Source organism: Lytechinus variegatus, chromosome 14 (assembly GCF_018143015.1).
Source record: "Lytechinus variegatus isolate NC3 chromosome 14, Lvar_3.0, whole genome shotgun sequence".
Classification (NCBI taxonomy): Eukaryota; Metazoa; Echinodermata; class Echinoidea; order Temnopleuroida; family Toxopneustidae; genus Lytechinus; species Lytechinus variegatus.
The window spans coordinates 31554857-31572687 of NC_054753.1; the positions used below are offsets into that span (position 1 = coordinate 31554857).

At 35.2% G+C, this 17831-nt stretch overlaps 1 protein-coding gene across 1 annotated transcript; it reads left to right on the forward strand.

The window, feature by feature from the left end:
- Window positions 1-2854: 2854 nt before the first annotated feature.
- LOC121427772 lies at window positions 2855-13618 on the forward strand. The gene is made up of 4 exons (XM_041624327.1): window positions 2855-3010; window positions 4845-4988; window positions 8002-8109; window positions 12599-13618. Exons 1-4 carry the CDS (start codon window positions 2948-2950, stop codon window positions 12842-12844), a joined length of 561 nt encoding a protein of 186 aa, XP_041480261.1. The 5' UTR covers window positions 2855-2947; the 3' UTR covers window positions 12845-13618.
- The last annotated feature ends 4213 nt before the right edge of the window (window positions 13619-17831 follow it).

The window sequence follows — 17831 nt, forward strand, 5'->3', positions numbered from 1 at the left end:
TTATCACTTTCACTTTTTAAAAAGCAATGTTAAACTTCCCCAGCAGGTAACAGGATGTCCATGGTTTCGATTAATAATTCCTAAGATGAGTTTTATAGAAATTATGACAAAAGAAATGCTTGCTGAGTCATTAATTTGAAATAAAAAATGAATATTGAAAAGCCAAAGAGAAGGTACATAGTTACCAAGAGTCTTGGTAGCAATCATATATCACCATAACTTTGGAGAAGAGGAGATTTAAAGGGATGGTCCGGGCTGAAAATATTTATATCTTAATACATGTAGTAGAATTCACTGAGCAAAATGCCGAAAATTTCATTAAAACCGGATAACAAATAAGGAAGTTATTGAAGTTTAAAGTTCAGCAATATTTTGTGAAAACAGTCGTCATAAATATTCATATAAGGTGGGCTGATGATGTCACATCTCCACTTTCCGTTTTCTTATGTTATTACATTAAATGATACTTTTTCATTATTTCATACTTGTGTGAATAATGTCTTCCTTATAATGAAACAACTTGCAGCAATAAATATCTATTGCACTAAATCAGTTGTCAATCCAATTTTCTAGTTCTTGGCAGAAAAAAATTTGAATAAACATAGTTTCATGTAATAAAATACAAAAGAACAAGTGGAGATGTGACATCATCAGCAAACCTAATGAATATTCATGACGACTATTTTCACAAAATATTGCTTAACTTTGAAATTAAATAACTTCCTTATTTGTTATCCGATTTTGATGAAATTTTTGACATTTGATCAGTGAATTCTACTCCATTTATTAAGCTATAAATACTTTCAGCCCGGACCATCCCTTTAAGGAAGAATCTCTACGGCCCTTGATAGGCCTACTAGGTATCATAATTACGTTGACTGTAGCATTCAACAAAATAAATCATAACGGATACCCATTCACCCCACCTTGGCCTAGTGCAGCGCAATGTGGGTAAATTTCTTGCCGAAGAAAACAAAGCCATGGCTGGGATTCGAACCCATGCCTCTTAGATTGAAAGATGAGAGTCATAACCACTAGACCATGACGATCCAATATTTTAAAGATAAAATTGTAAAATGTTTTACGTAGAGAATAATTTTTACTTAACTATTTTTGGGCTTGTCATGTTGTTGAGGGTAAAACACAATTCATATTGGAATCACAAGCTTGTTTTCTTGTCATTTGGAGCGACAGTGTACGTTATTAATGCAAACTGACAATTCAAAGTTTTCTACCCCTTATGAAATCATTGATCTGCTATTGAAAATAAATAATCCTCTAATTAAATTGAGATTTTTACCACATTTTGATGACTTTCAAAGACAACATTATCATATATGAATTTAAAAGGTTGATGCAACATGATTACCCTAGTCTGTTCGGGCTAACTTTATAATTGTTACTGAAAGTGTATTGAAATACTTGGACAGGGTTTGAAAAATATCGCTTCCTGTCACGTATCCACTTCTCTAATTTCACCTAATTTCGATTTGATGCGATATTAGACAACATTTGTTTACGTTTTCATGTCAATCCCCGGTATATATATATTCGCAAAATATTTTTCAGAAAGCAGTATTGATCAGAAACTGGGATTTTAATCATATCGTCTGCTTAATTAAAGAATTTTATACTTTTCATCACGTATTCGTCTGCCATAGAAGATCTTGAAAGAGATTAAAAGAAAAGGAGATGGATTCTTCATCGGTAATATTACATTTTTCTTTTGTTTTATTATAACATCAATGATTGTTTCCATTGACATACCTAGAGATAATTTATTGATTTTATTTAGAAAATAATCTCTATATAATGATGTACGAGCATCTTGCTATTATTCATCCAGATGAGTGAAAGTGGGCTTGTTACTGTTCTAAACTCGTCTACAATCTGACAAAGAAAATAATTTGTGAAGTTGAAGATCTGTTCGTCGAAGTGATCGGGTTCGTCTTAACCCACCTCTGTGGTCTCGTGGCTCCGGCGTTCCATGATTTGATCATTTCCACATTTCAATAACACAGTATACGCAAATATAATCATTTTCAGCAATTCATATCAATAAACATACACTAAAAAATGAAGTGCTAATTCAGCTCTTAAAGACCGTGTATAGTGACTGCACTACGGAGTGCTGATATTTCTCGTTCAAATTTGAACTAGACAAATCAGCACTCCGAAGTGCTGTCACTATAAACGCTCTTTAAGAGCTGAATTAGCACTTCATTTTTTAGAGTGTAATAACAGAATGATTAACACAGTAATGTTCTTAGTCAGATATGAATTATACATGGCTAATTTTCTCTTAAACTTAAAAAGTGTTGAAATATGTATATGAATTATAAAAAATACGTTTAGTATCGTAAATTGAAATGTGAGAGATCGCCATCTTAATAGCTTGGAACTTGAAATTGATGGAGGCCTTGAAAAGAAAAGAGAGAGAAAACTAGACTATATACAGTGTATGAGTAAATTCCCCATGCATGGGTGGAAGATTCTGACACAAATTTTGGGCTATATGCAGTGAACTGTAATACTATTTTCTGGATGTTTGAAGAGTATTTTCACGCAGGCCTACTCTATAAGATTCCTTTACAGTCTTCGTAAAGCTTTACCGTTTTTTAACTTTGCATATGTATATACATTGAATGCCAAACACCTATTTTTGCGCGAAGCGCTTGGTGGAAAACATGTCATATAATCATTTCCCCCAAAAATGCACTTTGCCCCAATCACTTCAACTCCACCAACAATAGCCAAAATGGTCAAATCAAAAGAACATACATATCAGTTATAGAATGTATCCTTCATTTTATTTATAAGATCAGAATTAATTATTCTTTATAACCAGGTCAAGATTCGTGCTATAGCATCGATTGTCGTTGCTATCATTATCTCAATTGGCGTAATCATCTCAGCGGTCATCCTTTCTCGTGGAGATTATGGGGGTATGGCGAACCAATGTATAACAGTTGGAGGGAGAGATCAAGAGAAAGCGATGGAAAGCAGTATGGTAAGAGCAGCGACGCAGTGGGAAGGTAGAGCCCCGATCGCCTATTAGGATTTTGTTTTCAAGTACTTTACTTACTTTTACTTTTATCCGACGATGCTTGTAGGACTGCCTGTTCATCGGTCCAAGGGAATAAACTATGCTCCACATTATCCAGTTTCAATTAGTTGCATGTGGCAAGTAGTTACACGTGGCAAGATATGAAATCCATTACTCAGTCATACACAAAAGCAATCAAGCCGATTCTTCAAGTAATGAACAGGGGGAGGGGGGGGGGTGAAAAAAGGGAAGAGACAGAGCCTGAGGATATTCAAAACGAAAATTCATTTGTACCCTGAGTAATTAAGACAATGTGTATTTTTTGGGGCGTATTATTTTGGAATATTTCATATATAACTAAATTTTTTTGTTGTATTAATAGATGTTCTTATCAGATGACTCTTAAAAGACAAATAGAATTGATCTAACACCGATCGTTCAGTGCCTTTGCGCCAAAATGAAGGAAACTGGAATGATGAAAGCAGCATTCTCCCAATGAGATAATTTGCTTTATGAGGATTGTACAGTTTAGTTGCTTTTTGCTGGCTGAGAATTATTGATATCTTATTTCCATCAAGACCTTAATGGCTTACTGCAAATAATAGACAAGGTACCAATTATTTTACTGCTTTGCCATAGACAATACAAAAAAAATATGTGCTTCTCCTTTGACCAATTAAGTTACCATGGATACTGGCACATTTTATGTTTGGTAAAATGTTTGACCAAAGGTTTCAATTAAAATATGTTTTCTACATACTATTTATCCTCAATCGTGCGATACAATGGATAAAGAGACGAATTTATTCGACATCAAAGTGTATGCACAAAGCACTTCATTCATAAGCGTATCAGTCCTAGAGGGGGAGGAAAGGGCAAAGAATTTTCTTAACTTTGTTTTTGCTTGTCAAAAAAATTTGTTACGAAAATGATCTAAGAAGTTCTATCAACCTTTAAATTTTTTTAGTTGTTATAAAGTTGTCTCATTTTGGTGTCGTCAGAGGTGAATAAAGAACACATTACCAACAAAAATATAATTAATATTGAAAAACACAATTTGAAAGTTTTTCCACTTTAGGCTCTATACACGCTCTGCTTTACCCTCTATTAATAATTATTCCAATTGACATCAATTTTATAATCATTATCATATCAATTATCGATATTCATCTCTGTCGTCATCATCATCACGATCATGATCATCACTATTATCATCATGATAATTACCATCACCACATACCACCATATTACCATCATGATCATCATCATAGTCGTCATCATCATCATCATCATAGTCGTCTTCATCATCATCATCATCATCATCATCACCATCATCATCATCATCATAGTCGTCGTCATCATCATCATCACCATCATTATCATCACCATCATCATCATCATCACCATCATCTCCATCACCATCATCATCATCATCACCATCATCATCATCATCATCATCATCATCACCATCATCAATACCATCATCATCATCACCATCATCATCACCATCATCATCATCATCATCACCATCATCATCATCATCACCATCATCATCATCATCACCATCACCATCATCATCATCACCATCATCATCATCAACATCATCACCATCATCATCACCATCATCATCATCATTATCATCATCATCATCATTATCACCATCATCACCATCATCATCATCATCACCATCATCATCATCATCACCATCATCATCATCATCATCATCACCATCATCATCATCATCATCATCATCGTTATCAATACCAATATCATTACTTTTGTTTCAAATTTTTTCCAGGAAAAGAACATAGTGATGACGGAAGGAAGCGGGGAGGTTGGCAAACAGATGATGCGATACAACTACGACTCTAATACGATTCTTGTAGAAACGGCTAATATCAGTGGTTCCAGTCGGGCTAACGTCGCCATTGACTTTGACAGGGTAAGGAGAATGAGGGAAAGGTTTCTAGACACCACTACATCCACACACCCAAATAACCAACCTCTCCTGCCACAATCAACCCTGATGAAAATGAGAGTGAACCAAATTGCTCCGCTTTCGTCACACATATACGTGCATGTACTATTATACTATGATGCTGCACACATTTCATGTAAAAAAATCACAATCGTATGGTAATTTACACATTTTTGTACATGCTTTTAGAAAAAATGGAGGATAAAGCCCCCCCCCCCCCGTTTCGCGGCCCCTGCGATACATTGTGCTCACTCAACCATGAAAATACGATATCAAAATTTGATCTGAAGTGGTTAAATGATGGATAGTAAAACAGCACAACACCATAAAATTCACCTAAAACAACTTTTGCCCAACTTTGTATTTGTACAATCTGAAAAACGACTCTTGTGACTTTCAAAAATGGTCATTTTTAATTCAATCTTTAATTACTCATGCATGACTCAACTGGTCAATCTCAATTTCATCCAGAAGTTGCTTAATGAGTGTAGAAAACCACCTATGAAATATCATATCTCAAAATGATTCGGTTCAAAAGACACAACAACTTGATTTAGGGGGAACTTACTTTTTTGTCGTGTATATATACAGTGCGTCCCACAAAAAAAAACGAAACCGAGATTTAGCGATGATTTATCATAACTTAATCATAAATACAATAGACACATGACCTATCAATGTAAAGCTTAGAATCTCCTTTTTTTATTTGATATTACTTAGATTAGTCCTCATTCACGCATGAGTGAGCGAAAACAATTTAAAGAAAGGATATAAAAAAAACCCATTTGGCGGGGTGTATCTGAATTTCATACAGAAAATCACACGCCTAAAAATTTCAATATCTGCTCTTTCATTTGATACCTTAATCACAGAAAATTGTCAAGAAGTAAAAAAGTTATGTTCCTCGAAACAATGCTTGTATTTTCATAATTTCATTTAATAAATGTGTTTCCACCGGTTTCCACAGAAGATATCGCACGGTTAATAAAAGACTTAATGCATGGCTGATCGTCAACAAAACGGAGTGTCGAGTGAGTTTGAACGCTAGCCTGTAAAAGCTCTTCATTTATGAAATTATTGAAATTCAAGCCTTATTTCAAATAACCAGAACTTTGTTATTTATTGACCATTTTCTGTAATTGAGGTATCAAATTAAAGAGCAAATACTGAACTTTTTAAAAATGTGGTTTTCCTTTTGAAACCCAGATACAGCCCACCAAGTGACTTTTTGGTATCCCCTCTTCAAATTGTTTTTGCTCACTCATGCGTGAATGAGAAATAATGTAAGTGATTTGAGAAGAAAGAGGAGAATCTAAGCTTTATGTTAGGTCATATGTCAATTGTAAATCATATATATATATATATATATATATATATATACATATAGGCCTAAATAATTCAAGCATTGATGCAAGTCGTAGCTTCCAAGTATCTCTTTTATTGGGCTAGCTTTCAGCCAGAAGGGCCTTCATCAGGCATATAATGCATTGAAACAAACAAAGTGGAACGAAACCATACAAATAAAATCGTAATACCAACAAAGTAAATAATGGGTAATCAACGGTACAGAACAGAATGATTACACAAAGATAACAAAATAACAAAAATAACAACAGAGGGGGTTGAGTACAAAACAAAAGGATTACAATAAGATAACAAAATAACAACAGAGGGGGTAATGGCTTAAACGAGATGGTGGAATACAATAGAAATGATTGGGAAACTTAAGTGTGTGGAGGACAAGGTATTTACCGGCATTGAGATTATAACAGATATATCAGGAATGCGAAACAAATTCACGAGTAATGCAGTTTTTGCAATGCCAACAATTAAGTTCTTTTAGTCACTCTCCAAATTTTCGGTAGACCTCTACCTTCTTATATATAAATATGTTTATATATATATACATCTGTTCATTTTCATCATGATCTCCCTTTTATCATCAAGATATCACCAAGACATCTCACATCGCTCATCCAAGGAGCTGTTATCATGGTTATAGACCAATCTATGAAGGGGCTTGGGTGTATGATTATGTGCTTGTACGCCAGTCTCAATATTTCTATGAAATGTCACTTGTACGACTGCAATTTTAATTTTTAGTAATTAATTTTTCACTATCAATAACATAAAGACAATAACAACAAACTTTTCAGTCTGTAATACCAACTTACTGGTATTAAGAATACGGGCATCAATAAGTAGTTGGTTTCAAAATGTAAGGAAGTAACCGAAATAAAATGTAAAAATGATTGCGTTTCATAATGATTAACGGAAATGGAAATGGCACTGCTATATTAAACAAAATCTTCCGCCTGTCATATCAATACGATACATACAATAACAATCAGCAATAGAAAGCTCTTTATTGAAAGTACAAATGGTTGAACTTTGAGAAAAGCTATCATAACCACATGAACCCAATGGCCCGTATTCTGAAGTTGGGTTTAACTCAAACTCAGGTTTAAAGTTGTGCATGGTTTAAGTATGGGAAGCCAAAAGTATCAAAGTTTTTATTGAGTTGTACGTTTCTTATGTTTACTCTGCTCTTTCCTGATTCATCGTTGGTGAAGACAATCATCTATTTATTCTTCCTAGATAATTATGAATGATTTAAAAGCAAAATGAGCTGAAATATAATATCTCTACTGTGATTTATATAACAATTGGCTATCCATACTTAAACCAGAACTTTAAACCTGAGTTTAACTTAAACCCGACTAAAGACAGAATACAGGCCAATGTCATTTTCGACACAATATAAATGTCCATGTCAATTGAATTGATTACGTGAATCGATAAAGTGCCACTTGCATGGTATACAACTTACCGTTTGGTCTCACTTCACATTTCTTATAATCCTATCTCATTTAAAAACAGGTTTTACTGCTAACCATCTTAATCTATTTGATATATATTTTTTTTAATTTCTAGCTTTGCATGTTATACCATTCTTCTTTTTCTAATTTCTAAACAGGCCATAGTAATGATTGAAGTACAAGATGAATGTTTGGCTTCATCACTGCATGGAGATATGATGAACATGGCAGATAGAATCATTGGATTTATGAGAACAGATCAAGAGGTATTTACAAGTTGTATCTTTTTATTCCATAATGTGCTCTGCAAAACCTTCACTCGATGAAAGTGGTCTGAATTGCAGCCTATCCACTGGCAGTGACGATGCGCACAGGGGTCCGTTTCATGAAAGTTGTCAGCACTGACAAATTGTCTTTCTCTGACAGTTACCATAGCAACAGTCAGAGGCCAGTGCTTTTCAGCCATTCAAAACCAATGATTTCACTGAAATAGTCAGCACTGACAATTTAGTCAGTGCTGACACCTTTGATGAAACACCCCCCAGATTATGATGTCCCTCTTTCTTTGGACACAGCAAGTTGAATTGAACTAAATCAAATTTTTGAAACCTCTATGACACCTGTCAATACTCTGTTCAAAACAAAAATAATACGAAATAATATTTAGCATAGGAAAACATACACAATAGGAGGAATATATTTTGAGAAAATATAATACAAGCTATTTTCAAACAGAGTATTGTTTATCACTAGTTTAAAACAGGATTTGTGTCTGCCCCGGGGGGGGGGGGCAGTCAAATATATTGCTGTACACACGCGTGACCAAGTAAACACCCCTAAACGAGTTTTCACCTGTGTGCAAAATAACTACCTTAAAGGACAAGTCCACCCCAAAAAACTTGATTTGAATAAAAAGAGAAAAATTCAACAAGCATAGCACTGAAACTTTCATCAAAATCGGATGTAAAATAAGAAAGTTATGACATTTTTAAAGTTTCACTTAATTTCACAAAACAGTTATATGAACGAGCCAGTTACATCCAAATGAGAGAGTCGATGATGTCACTCACTCACTATTTGTTTTGTTTTTTATTGTTTGAAATATGAAATATTTTGATTTTCTTGTCATTGTCATGTGAAATGAAGTTTCATTCCTCCCTGAACACGTGGAATTCCAATATTTTAACATTTTGTGCTTCAGGCAAGGAGGTCCTTATCATGAAATTCATAAAAATTGAAATATTGTATAATTCAAACAATAAAAAACAAAAGAAATAGTGAGTGAGTGACATCATCGACTCTCTCATTTGGATGTAACTGGCTCGTTCATATAGCTATTTTGTTAAAAATAAGCGAAACTTTGAAATGCCTTAACTCTCTTATTTTACATCCGATTTTGATGAAATCTTCAGCATTGTGCTTGTCTGATTTTTCTCTATTGATTCAAATCAACAATTTCTGAGGTGGACTTGACCTTTAACTAGTTTTTCGAGGGTTTATTTACACATTTTGGCCCCTGAACAAGTTGTCGCCAATTTTAAGATCCATACGTACCCGAAATAAACTTTACAAGGCATTTTTAAAGAACCCTTCTATTCAAAACAAAAATAAATACAAAACTTATAGAATTAGACTAACCAATACAATTCGATCTTCTCGCAAATTATATTATTCCGAGAAGCTTTACAAAGTCAAATCAAACATGAAAGCAACATGGGAGATTATAAATGATTTGATTGGAAAGAAACCCAAAATATTACCCAAAGATAATTTCACAGCTCATAATCTTGCGATAAATTCAGAAGATGTAGCTAATACCTTTAATTCCTTTTTTGTGAACTTAGGACCCTCCTTGGCAAACAAACTTGACAGAACTGATGAAAATTTTGGAAAATTTCTTCCCACTCTCATTAACTCTTCTTTATTCTTTAACCCAACAAAATTCAGGAATTAATTGAAATAAAAAATCTCAAATCAAGCAAATCACAGGGAATTGATAGAATTAGTACTTCCCTTTTTAAGCAGATCATACACTATGTTGCCTCCCCTTTGTGTCATATTTTTAATCTGTCAATTAGCACTGGAATATGTCCTAATTCCCTAAAAATTGCAAAGGTAAATCCTGTTTTTAAAAAAGACAATCCGCATGAAATAACAAATTACAGGCCTATTTCTATTCATTCCAGCATTTCCAAAATATTAGAGAAGATTATTTACAATAGACTTCATAAGTTTCTAGATACTTTTCATTTTCTAAATTCTAACCAATATGGATTCAGGAAAGGACATTCGACTGATCAGGCGTTAATACAAATATACGACAAAATTACAAATGCAATGGCAAATAAAGAACATATAATAGGCGTATTCATGGACTTAAGCAAAGCCTTTGACACACTTGACCACCAGACATTACTTAAAAAACTTGAAAATTATGGAATTCGCGGAATTACTCTATCTTGGTTTAAGAGTTATTTGTCCAATAGAAAACAATATGTAATTCACAATAATATTCCTTCTGATTTTCAGTTAATACAATGCGGAGTTCCACAAGGATCAATCCTAGGCCCCTTGCTCTTTTCAATATATATTAATGATTTGACTTCTGTAACACCTTTATTAACGGCAGATGACACCAACATTATTTGTTCACATAACAGCTTGGAAACTTTAGTAGATATAATTAACCGTGAATTACCAAAACTATCTTTGTGGCTTAAGTGTAATAAGCTTTCACTCAATATAGATAAAACAAACTTTATATATTTCAAGCATACACACTAACATGGTAACGAATTTCCTTATAATATAAACAGACAATATTCCTCTCAAAAGGAAAAGAGAAACAAAGTCTTTAGGTGTCACAATAGATGAAAATTAAATTGGAATGAACATGTACGTTGTATAACTACAAGTATTTCTAGAAACGTTGGTATACTTTACAAAATGAAGAACATAATTCCACATACAACTCTTGTCATACTATACAATTCATTAATATTGCCTTATATATTGTATTGCAACATAGTTTGGGCAACATGTGCAAAAACTAAAATTAATACAATATACTTATTACAGAAAAAAGCAATTCGAATCTGTACTGATTCCCAATATTTATCACACACAAATCCATTATTCCATAAACTAAAGACTATAACAGTATGTGACATAAATACTCTTCAAAGCTTACTACTTATGTTTAAGTACGTATAAATAACATGCTCCCACCTTCATTTCACAATTTTTATACTCTGAATACATCTATTCATTCATACCCTACCCGTTACTCTTCAAATTTCCATTTAATTAACCCCAAATTGCTTATTGCGCAGAGATCCATAAGACACCATGGTCCAGATTTGTGGAACTCTCTACCAGAGCCTGTTAAACAATGTTCGTCTCTTCATTCATTTAAGGCAACGTTAAATCTATGTTATTATCAGAATACTTGAAGTAAAATTTCTGTGTCGTATCCTTTTTATCGTGAATTTATTCCTCCTTCGATTTAGTCATTACCAATATCTTCATAATGACCATCATCATCTCCATGGCCTTCATCATCATCATCATCATCATCATTATCAACATCATCATCATATCACCGTCACCCTCAGCTATTTGAAAATATATGCCCATTCTGCTTTATAAATGTATTCATTAATTCATTTAGTATAAGTTTGGGATTGTCATTTTTTTTCAAGCAATCTGCTTATGATGACAATCCTTCTCCTGCAAATTTTAAACATTATATAATAATTTTCGTCTGGAATTATCTTTTTAGTACTCTTTATTTATAATTCATGCCAAAAATGCTAACATATTATGAAAAATGTATTATACGAATGTTATGGATGCAGAAGAAAACAATAAATCAAATCAAATCAAATCAAAATATGACCTCGTGGGAAAAAGCTTGGGGAAAAAACATAAATTGACAAAATTTGCGAAAAAATTGCTAAAAGTTAACTGAGAAGAACGGACGTGGGTGGTTTGTGGAAGGGATGTTCATCGGAAGTCTAGCGGATGAAAACGGATGGAAACTAGTGGATGACAGCTCTAAGGGGGTTTCTATTTCCGTGCTTCTAACGATGGATAAACGTTCCAAGTACCTTTCCTCCCTCTTCCCGTTATTCAGCTGCGGTGGATTTGATTTGCGAGGATGCCCATAGGATGCAGAGATGATACAACGGACGTTTGCTGCACTAGAATCACGAAAGCTAATCACAAATTCAAATTCTACTCCATATAAGTCCAGGGCCCTTTTCACACGTGAATCTTGAATCATCATTGCAATGATGATTGCTTGTGATTAGCGTTCTAGCCTAGTCATGTTCTAGTTTGGTTTCACACGTGCTAAACATTCGTCATTAGCCTTATGTTTTAACTGGAATCATCATTCAAATTACGATTTTTTTTACCGTGTGAAAAATCGGTTAGTTAAGTCTCACTCAAATTACGGTAGGAATTTTACGTCTGAAAGGGTTAAACCTCCAAAACATCTTTTGAGGGGCGGAGCTTACGTGACCTTTCAAACACTTTCGTAGATAATACAATAGTCATGCACTCATCGTATGCGATGATTGGGTTTGATTGACAAGTCACCAAGGACACAATACCGCCTTCGCTCAGGAATTCAAATTCAAATCACAGTATTCGAGTCAACGTGTGAATGGTCAATGATTCTAAAGATAAATTGCAATCATCACTACAATGATGATAAAGATTCTCGTGTACTTTTGTTCTATTCCTTTACAGGTGATCGATATAGCTTCAGCACGCATCGTAAATCTAAACTATGAACGAATAGGTGTCATCCCAGCCGGTTACGTCACTCTTTCAAATGGACCAATCGTACGAGGGTTATGTGCAGGAGATGAATCTTATTGGACCGAACGAACTGGAATGACAGCTGGCCAAGGCGGGCGGAAGAAACGACAGGCTTCGTCTACATTCTCAATCCAAATATGCATTTTCCAATTTTGTTTCTCATTTTCCTTTTAATCACTAAACCATTCCACTGAGAATCCCGAGTGGGGAACTAATGTCTTTATTTCTGTTATCAAAATAACTTCTTCTTTATATTTTGATGGATTGTCATTAATGGGGCCCAGTGGCGTAAGTTCAGTCTGAGCAATTTGTGTGTGTGTGTATGTGGGGCGGGGGTGATAGAAATATATTGAGCTGAAAATTAAAAAAAAAATAATTTGTCTGCACAAGTTCATTAGAATTATTTCGACCACTTTACTTTGCTCTGTTAAAAATGAAATAAATTGAAATTGAAATAGTTGCACCTAGTTTCAACCGGTACCGCAGGCCCGCATTGGGTGATTGAGGTGCTAACATGAACCTCGGGTATAGTCTAATACCCTGTCACACTTCATCTTTATCAAAATGTTCGCAAATTTAAACCTGCTCGGCAATGAAAAAAATATTTTTTCTTGTTCACATGTGTGTAAGAGTGCGTCTTGTATAAGTATGAGACAATAAAACTACATTTTACTTGCGATATTATCTCTAATAGAGTTTATAGGATCTGGGAAAAGTCTAAGTAGAAATCGTAAGTGTTCAAGGGTCTGTTAAAAGCAAAATAATTGCATCGAATATTATGAACATGTTACGCTTGTCATGACACTCAATGACTATTTTGCCGGATTCCGCAAGGAAAACATGTAACTTGTAAATTAATATAATACGTTCTAATGTGGATTAGTGAGTACACTAACAATTGGATGCATTCTAATATTTTTGATTACATATTAAAAAAAATGTAATGAAAGATAATTTAACTGTCATGGATTTTTCCTTGTATTTTTTTGTTGCTGTATTATATCTTGGGGTGTGTCACAAATATTTAACCCTATACGGTTGAGTGGGGGGCGTATAGGCGAATCCAAGGCCCCCCCCCCCTGGCGGAGCAAAAAAAAAGAGGAAAGAAAAAAATCTTTCATTTCACTACATAAATTTTTCACTCGCGCTTCGCGCTTGAAATTCATATTCGACGAGATACATATCTTGCTCAATATTCTGATATGAAGCTTAAAATATCAAGTTTTGAAGGCAATACCCAAAACACGTTTCAGCCCGGACATCAGGCTTTCATTATTTCGTTCGATTTACAACTTGATTTTGAAAAAGCACTCCGAGTATCAACATACTGTATATATATATATATATATATATATATATATATATATATATATATATATATATATATATCTTGTTTGTCCGTCGATGCGACGAGGACCATCTAATCATCCTGGGGTTTAGTCATTAGCTTGATGGGTCCGCAGATGGCTAGTCAGGCCAATCTGTGCCCTAAAATAGTCTCTGGCAGTGTGGACAGGGAATATTGGCTGCTGCTACAGGGTTGGCAGAATTCTTGCCTTCCTGGCATGCCTGCGGGCTACGGCCACTACGGTCTTATTGGCCTAACATGCTTCAGCACCCTTATGTACAGCTGTTCCCCATGCTCCTCTGTCTTGGGCTTTCTTTTCCCATGTGTCATGGTTGATGTTAAAAGACTTACGTGATTCTTTTAGTGTGTCTTTAAATCGCTTCTTTGGGTCTCCATGAGAGCGTCTTCCTTCCTGGAGCTCGCCAAACAGAAGTTTCTTTGGAAGACGTTCGTCCGGCATGGGAGCTACATGTCCTGCCCACCGGAGCTGAGAATGCATCAGGACGGTGTAAATGCTGGGCAGGTTCGCACGAGTGAGGACATCAGTGTCTGGTATCCTGTCTTGCCACTTGATGCCAAGACGTATTTTTAGACAGGTGGTGTGGAAATGGTTCAACTTCCTAGCATGGCGCCGATAAACTGTCCATGTTTCACAGCCGTACAACATTGTGGTAAGAACCATGAACCATTGCCCTGTACACCTTGATCCTGGCTGTTATTGACACATGATTGAGATTCCTCTCCTGTTCCAAACGTTCTTGTATATTTTCTGTCGAAGGCAGCGCTTGCCTTAGCAAGTCTGGCATTGACTTCATCGTCAATGACAAAGTTTCTTGAGAGTGTGCTGCCGAGGTATGTGAACTTGTCCACTACATTTAGACGTTGTCCGCTTATTGTGATGTTGGGTTCAACGTATGGCTTTCCTGGAGCTGGTTGATGTAATACATCAGTCTTCTTTGTGCTGATGGTAAGGCCGAAGTTGTTGCAGGCCTCAGAGAACATGTCAACACTATGCTGCATGTCACCCTCTGTGGAAGCATTGAGGGCACAATCACCAGCAAACAGGAAGTCATTGATAGTGTCAGTTGAGACTTTGGTTTTCGCTTTAAGCCTCCTAAGGTTGAAGACAGAGCCATCAGTCCTGTACCTGATGCCAATGTCCATGTTTCTATTGCTGAAGGCATCAGTCAGCATGGCTGAGAACATGAGACTGAACAAGGTGGGAGCAAGGACACAGCCTTGTTTCACTCCGTTGGAGACATGGAATGAGTAAGAGGTCTCACCGTTGTCCTGGACTCTTGCCAGCATGCCATCATGAAGATGTCGTACGATGGCGATGTACTTTCTGGGGCAACCATACTTTGCCATGATTCTCATAAGACCCTCTCTGTTAACAGTGTCGAAAGCCTTGGTAAGATCGACGTAGGTGGAGTAGAGGTCAGCATTCTGTTCCTGACACTTCTCTTGTAGCTGTCTAGCAGCAAACACCATGTCAATAGTGCCACGTCCCTTCCGGAAGCCACACTGGCTTTCAGGTAGGAGGCCTTGCTCAAGGTTGTTGTTGTTTTTTGTTGTGTGTATATATATATATATATAATCCGAGGTAGGATGGTTAAATCAACACGGCTACTGCCAGTTTCATGCTTAAGAAGCAATCATCAGGCCGTCGATGAAGAAGCAGAAAATAACGTTGAATTTAATTATTTTAGAAGCTTACAATTACAACAGTTACTACTAGGGGTACTATGAGTCAGCATGGGATCGATTAAACATATGCATATACATCGATTATACATTGGGAAATATATATATATATATATGTATATATATATATGTGTGTGTGTGTGTGCGTGTGTGTAAATGTATGCATGTACAACAGCTTTGGCAACTCTTTTATTTAAATATTGTGTGACAGAAATGGATGAAGAGAACAATGGTAGGCGTAGCTTAAATCAAGGTTCCCCAGAGCTATCTACCCTTTTGGAAAAATTGGTGATGCCGAAAAAATGTCCCTGCCGGGAATCGAACCCGGGCCCCCAGCTTTGAACGCCGGTGCCTTAACCACTAGACCACAGAGACGGGTTAGTGGCTAGAGCGATCCCGATCCGATCGACCGTCAGATAGACAGATTTTCAACTCTCTCTATATACATATTATATATACACACACACACACAACAAAAAAAAGTAAATACCCCTAAATCAAATTGCTGTAACTTTTGAACGGAATTATTTTTAGATTTTTTACACTCATTAAGCAACTCCTGGGGAAAAAATGAGATTGATCGGTTGAGTCATGCATGAGTAATTAAAGATTGAATTAATAATTACCATTTTTGAAAGTAATAAGAGTCGTTTTTCAGATTGTGCAAATACAAAGTTGGGCAAAAGTTATTTTTATGTGAATTTTATGGTGTTAAAAGAAGTTCAAATTTACTAACATTCATACTGTTTGCAGACGACTCGAATATTTTCTGTTTTCATGATAACGCAAATCAACTTGTAAGAATTATAAACTCTGAACTCATACATGTAACTGACTGGATTAAGGCGAACAAACTATCACTTAACCTGCAAAAGACGAATTATATGCTTTTTAGTAATAAAACACATACATTACCTGACAGTCTAATTTTTGATTACACGTACCGTTCTTGAAAATGTATCACAGACCAGATTCTTGGGTGTTATTATTGACAATAAGCTATCATGGAAACCACACATTGATAATATATGCAAAACAATTTTAAGAAACATCGGAATTTTAACAAACTCAAATATTTTCTTCCATCTCACACTTTACTTACATTATATCATACATTAATATTACCATACAGTCATTAATTATGGCATTTTGGCATGGGGTTGTGCAATCCAAACACAATTACAAAGGATACTGTTGTTGCAGAAGAAGGCCCTTCGAATAATTTTTCAAACTATTTTCAGATCACACACAGATTCCCAACTCGCCCAATTTATGTAAAAACTAAGTAAAAATTATCCCACAATTTTTTCAAATATGTTTTGTAAAAACTCCTCCATACATGATTACCCAACGAGACAACGTAATTGTTATCATCTACCCCTAAAAAAGTCTTTCGTCTTTTTAGACTAGTGTATTGGAATTCACTGCCCAATGACTTTAGAGAATCACCAAGCATTAATATTTTCAAGCGCAAACTTAAAAAGATGCTAATTTGTTAATACTCCACGCCAACAAGTCAAGCTAATATATAACTGTAACTTAACGTATTTACAACTAGCATTTAATTATCAACAAATTTGTCTAATATCATATATTCTAAATAATGTCACTACAGTGCCCTATGACCTGTACCTGTCATGTTCCTCTTTTCATTTTCAGTTTTATTTGCACCACCTTTTTCTCCTCTCTCTTCCCTTTGTCTCCCTTTTCCACTCTTATAATTTCTATTAACAATTTTATCATTATTATCGTTATCATTCCAATTATTATCCAAATTACTTTCCACTTTTTGTTGTCGCTTGTACGCTCTATTTTGGTATTTTTGTATTTGTAGATTATGTATCTTAATTTCGTTTTCCACCTGTCTCTTGTATATAGGTTTGGTTAATTATTATTGGACCTATGTTTAAGGACTTGCCTTTTTACAAGCTCTTCTTTTCTTGGCAAGTCCCTCCGTTCAGATAATAATATGTCCTATTATATAGCGCAGTTACTATGCTCATATACTCAACTGCGCTTTGATACTTGATATCATATTATTACTCCGGCTGTAGCTAAGCCGCCATATTAATAGGCGCTAAGGCATGCAAGGAATAAATCCTACCGGGT

What these genes read in the sequence shown, in the direction of transcription:
- LOC121427772 (XM_041624327.1), top strand. Translation starts at nt 2,948, where the DNA reads ATGGCGAACCAATGTATAACAGTTGGAGGGAGAGATCAAGAGAAAGCG. An exon ending in AAGCGATGGAAAGCAGTATG is followed by an intron (nt 3,011 to 4,844) that starts GTAAGAGCAGCG and finishes AATTTTTTCCAG; the next exon opens with GAAAAGAACATAGTGATGAC. An exon ending in TTATGAGAACAGATCAAGAG is followed by an intron (nt 8,110 to 12,598) that starts GTATTTACAAGT and finishes ATTCCTTTACAG; the next exon opens with GTGATCGATATAGCTTCAGC.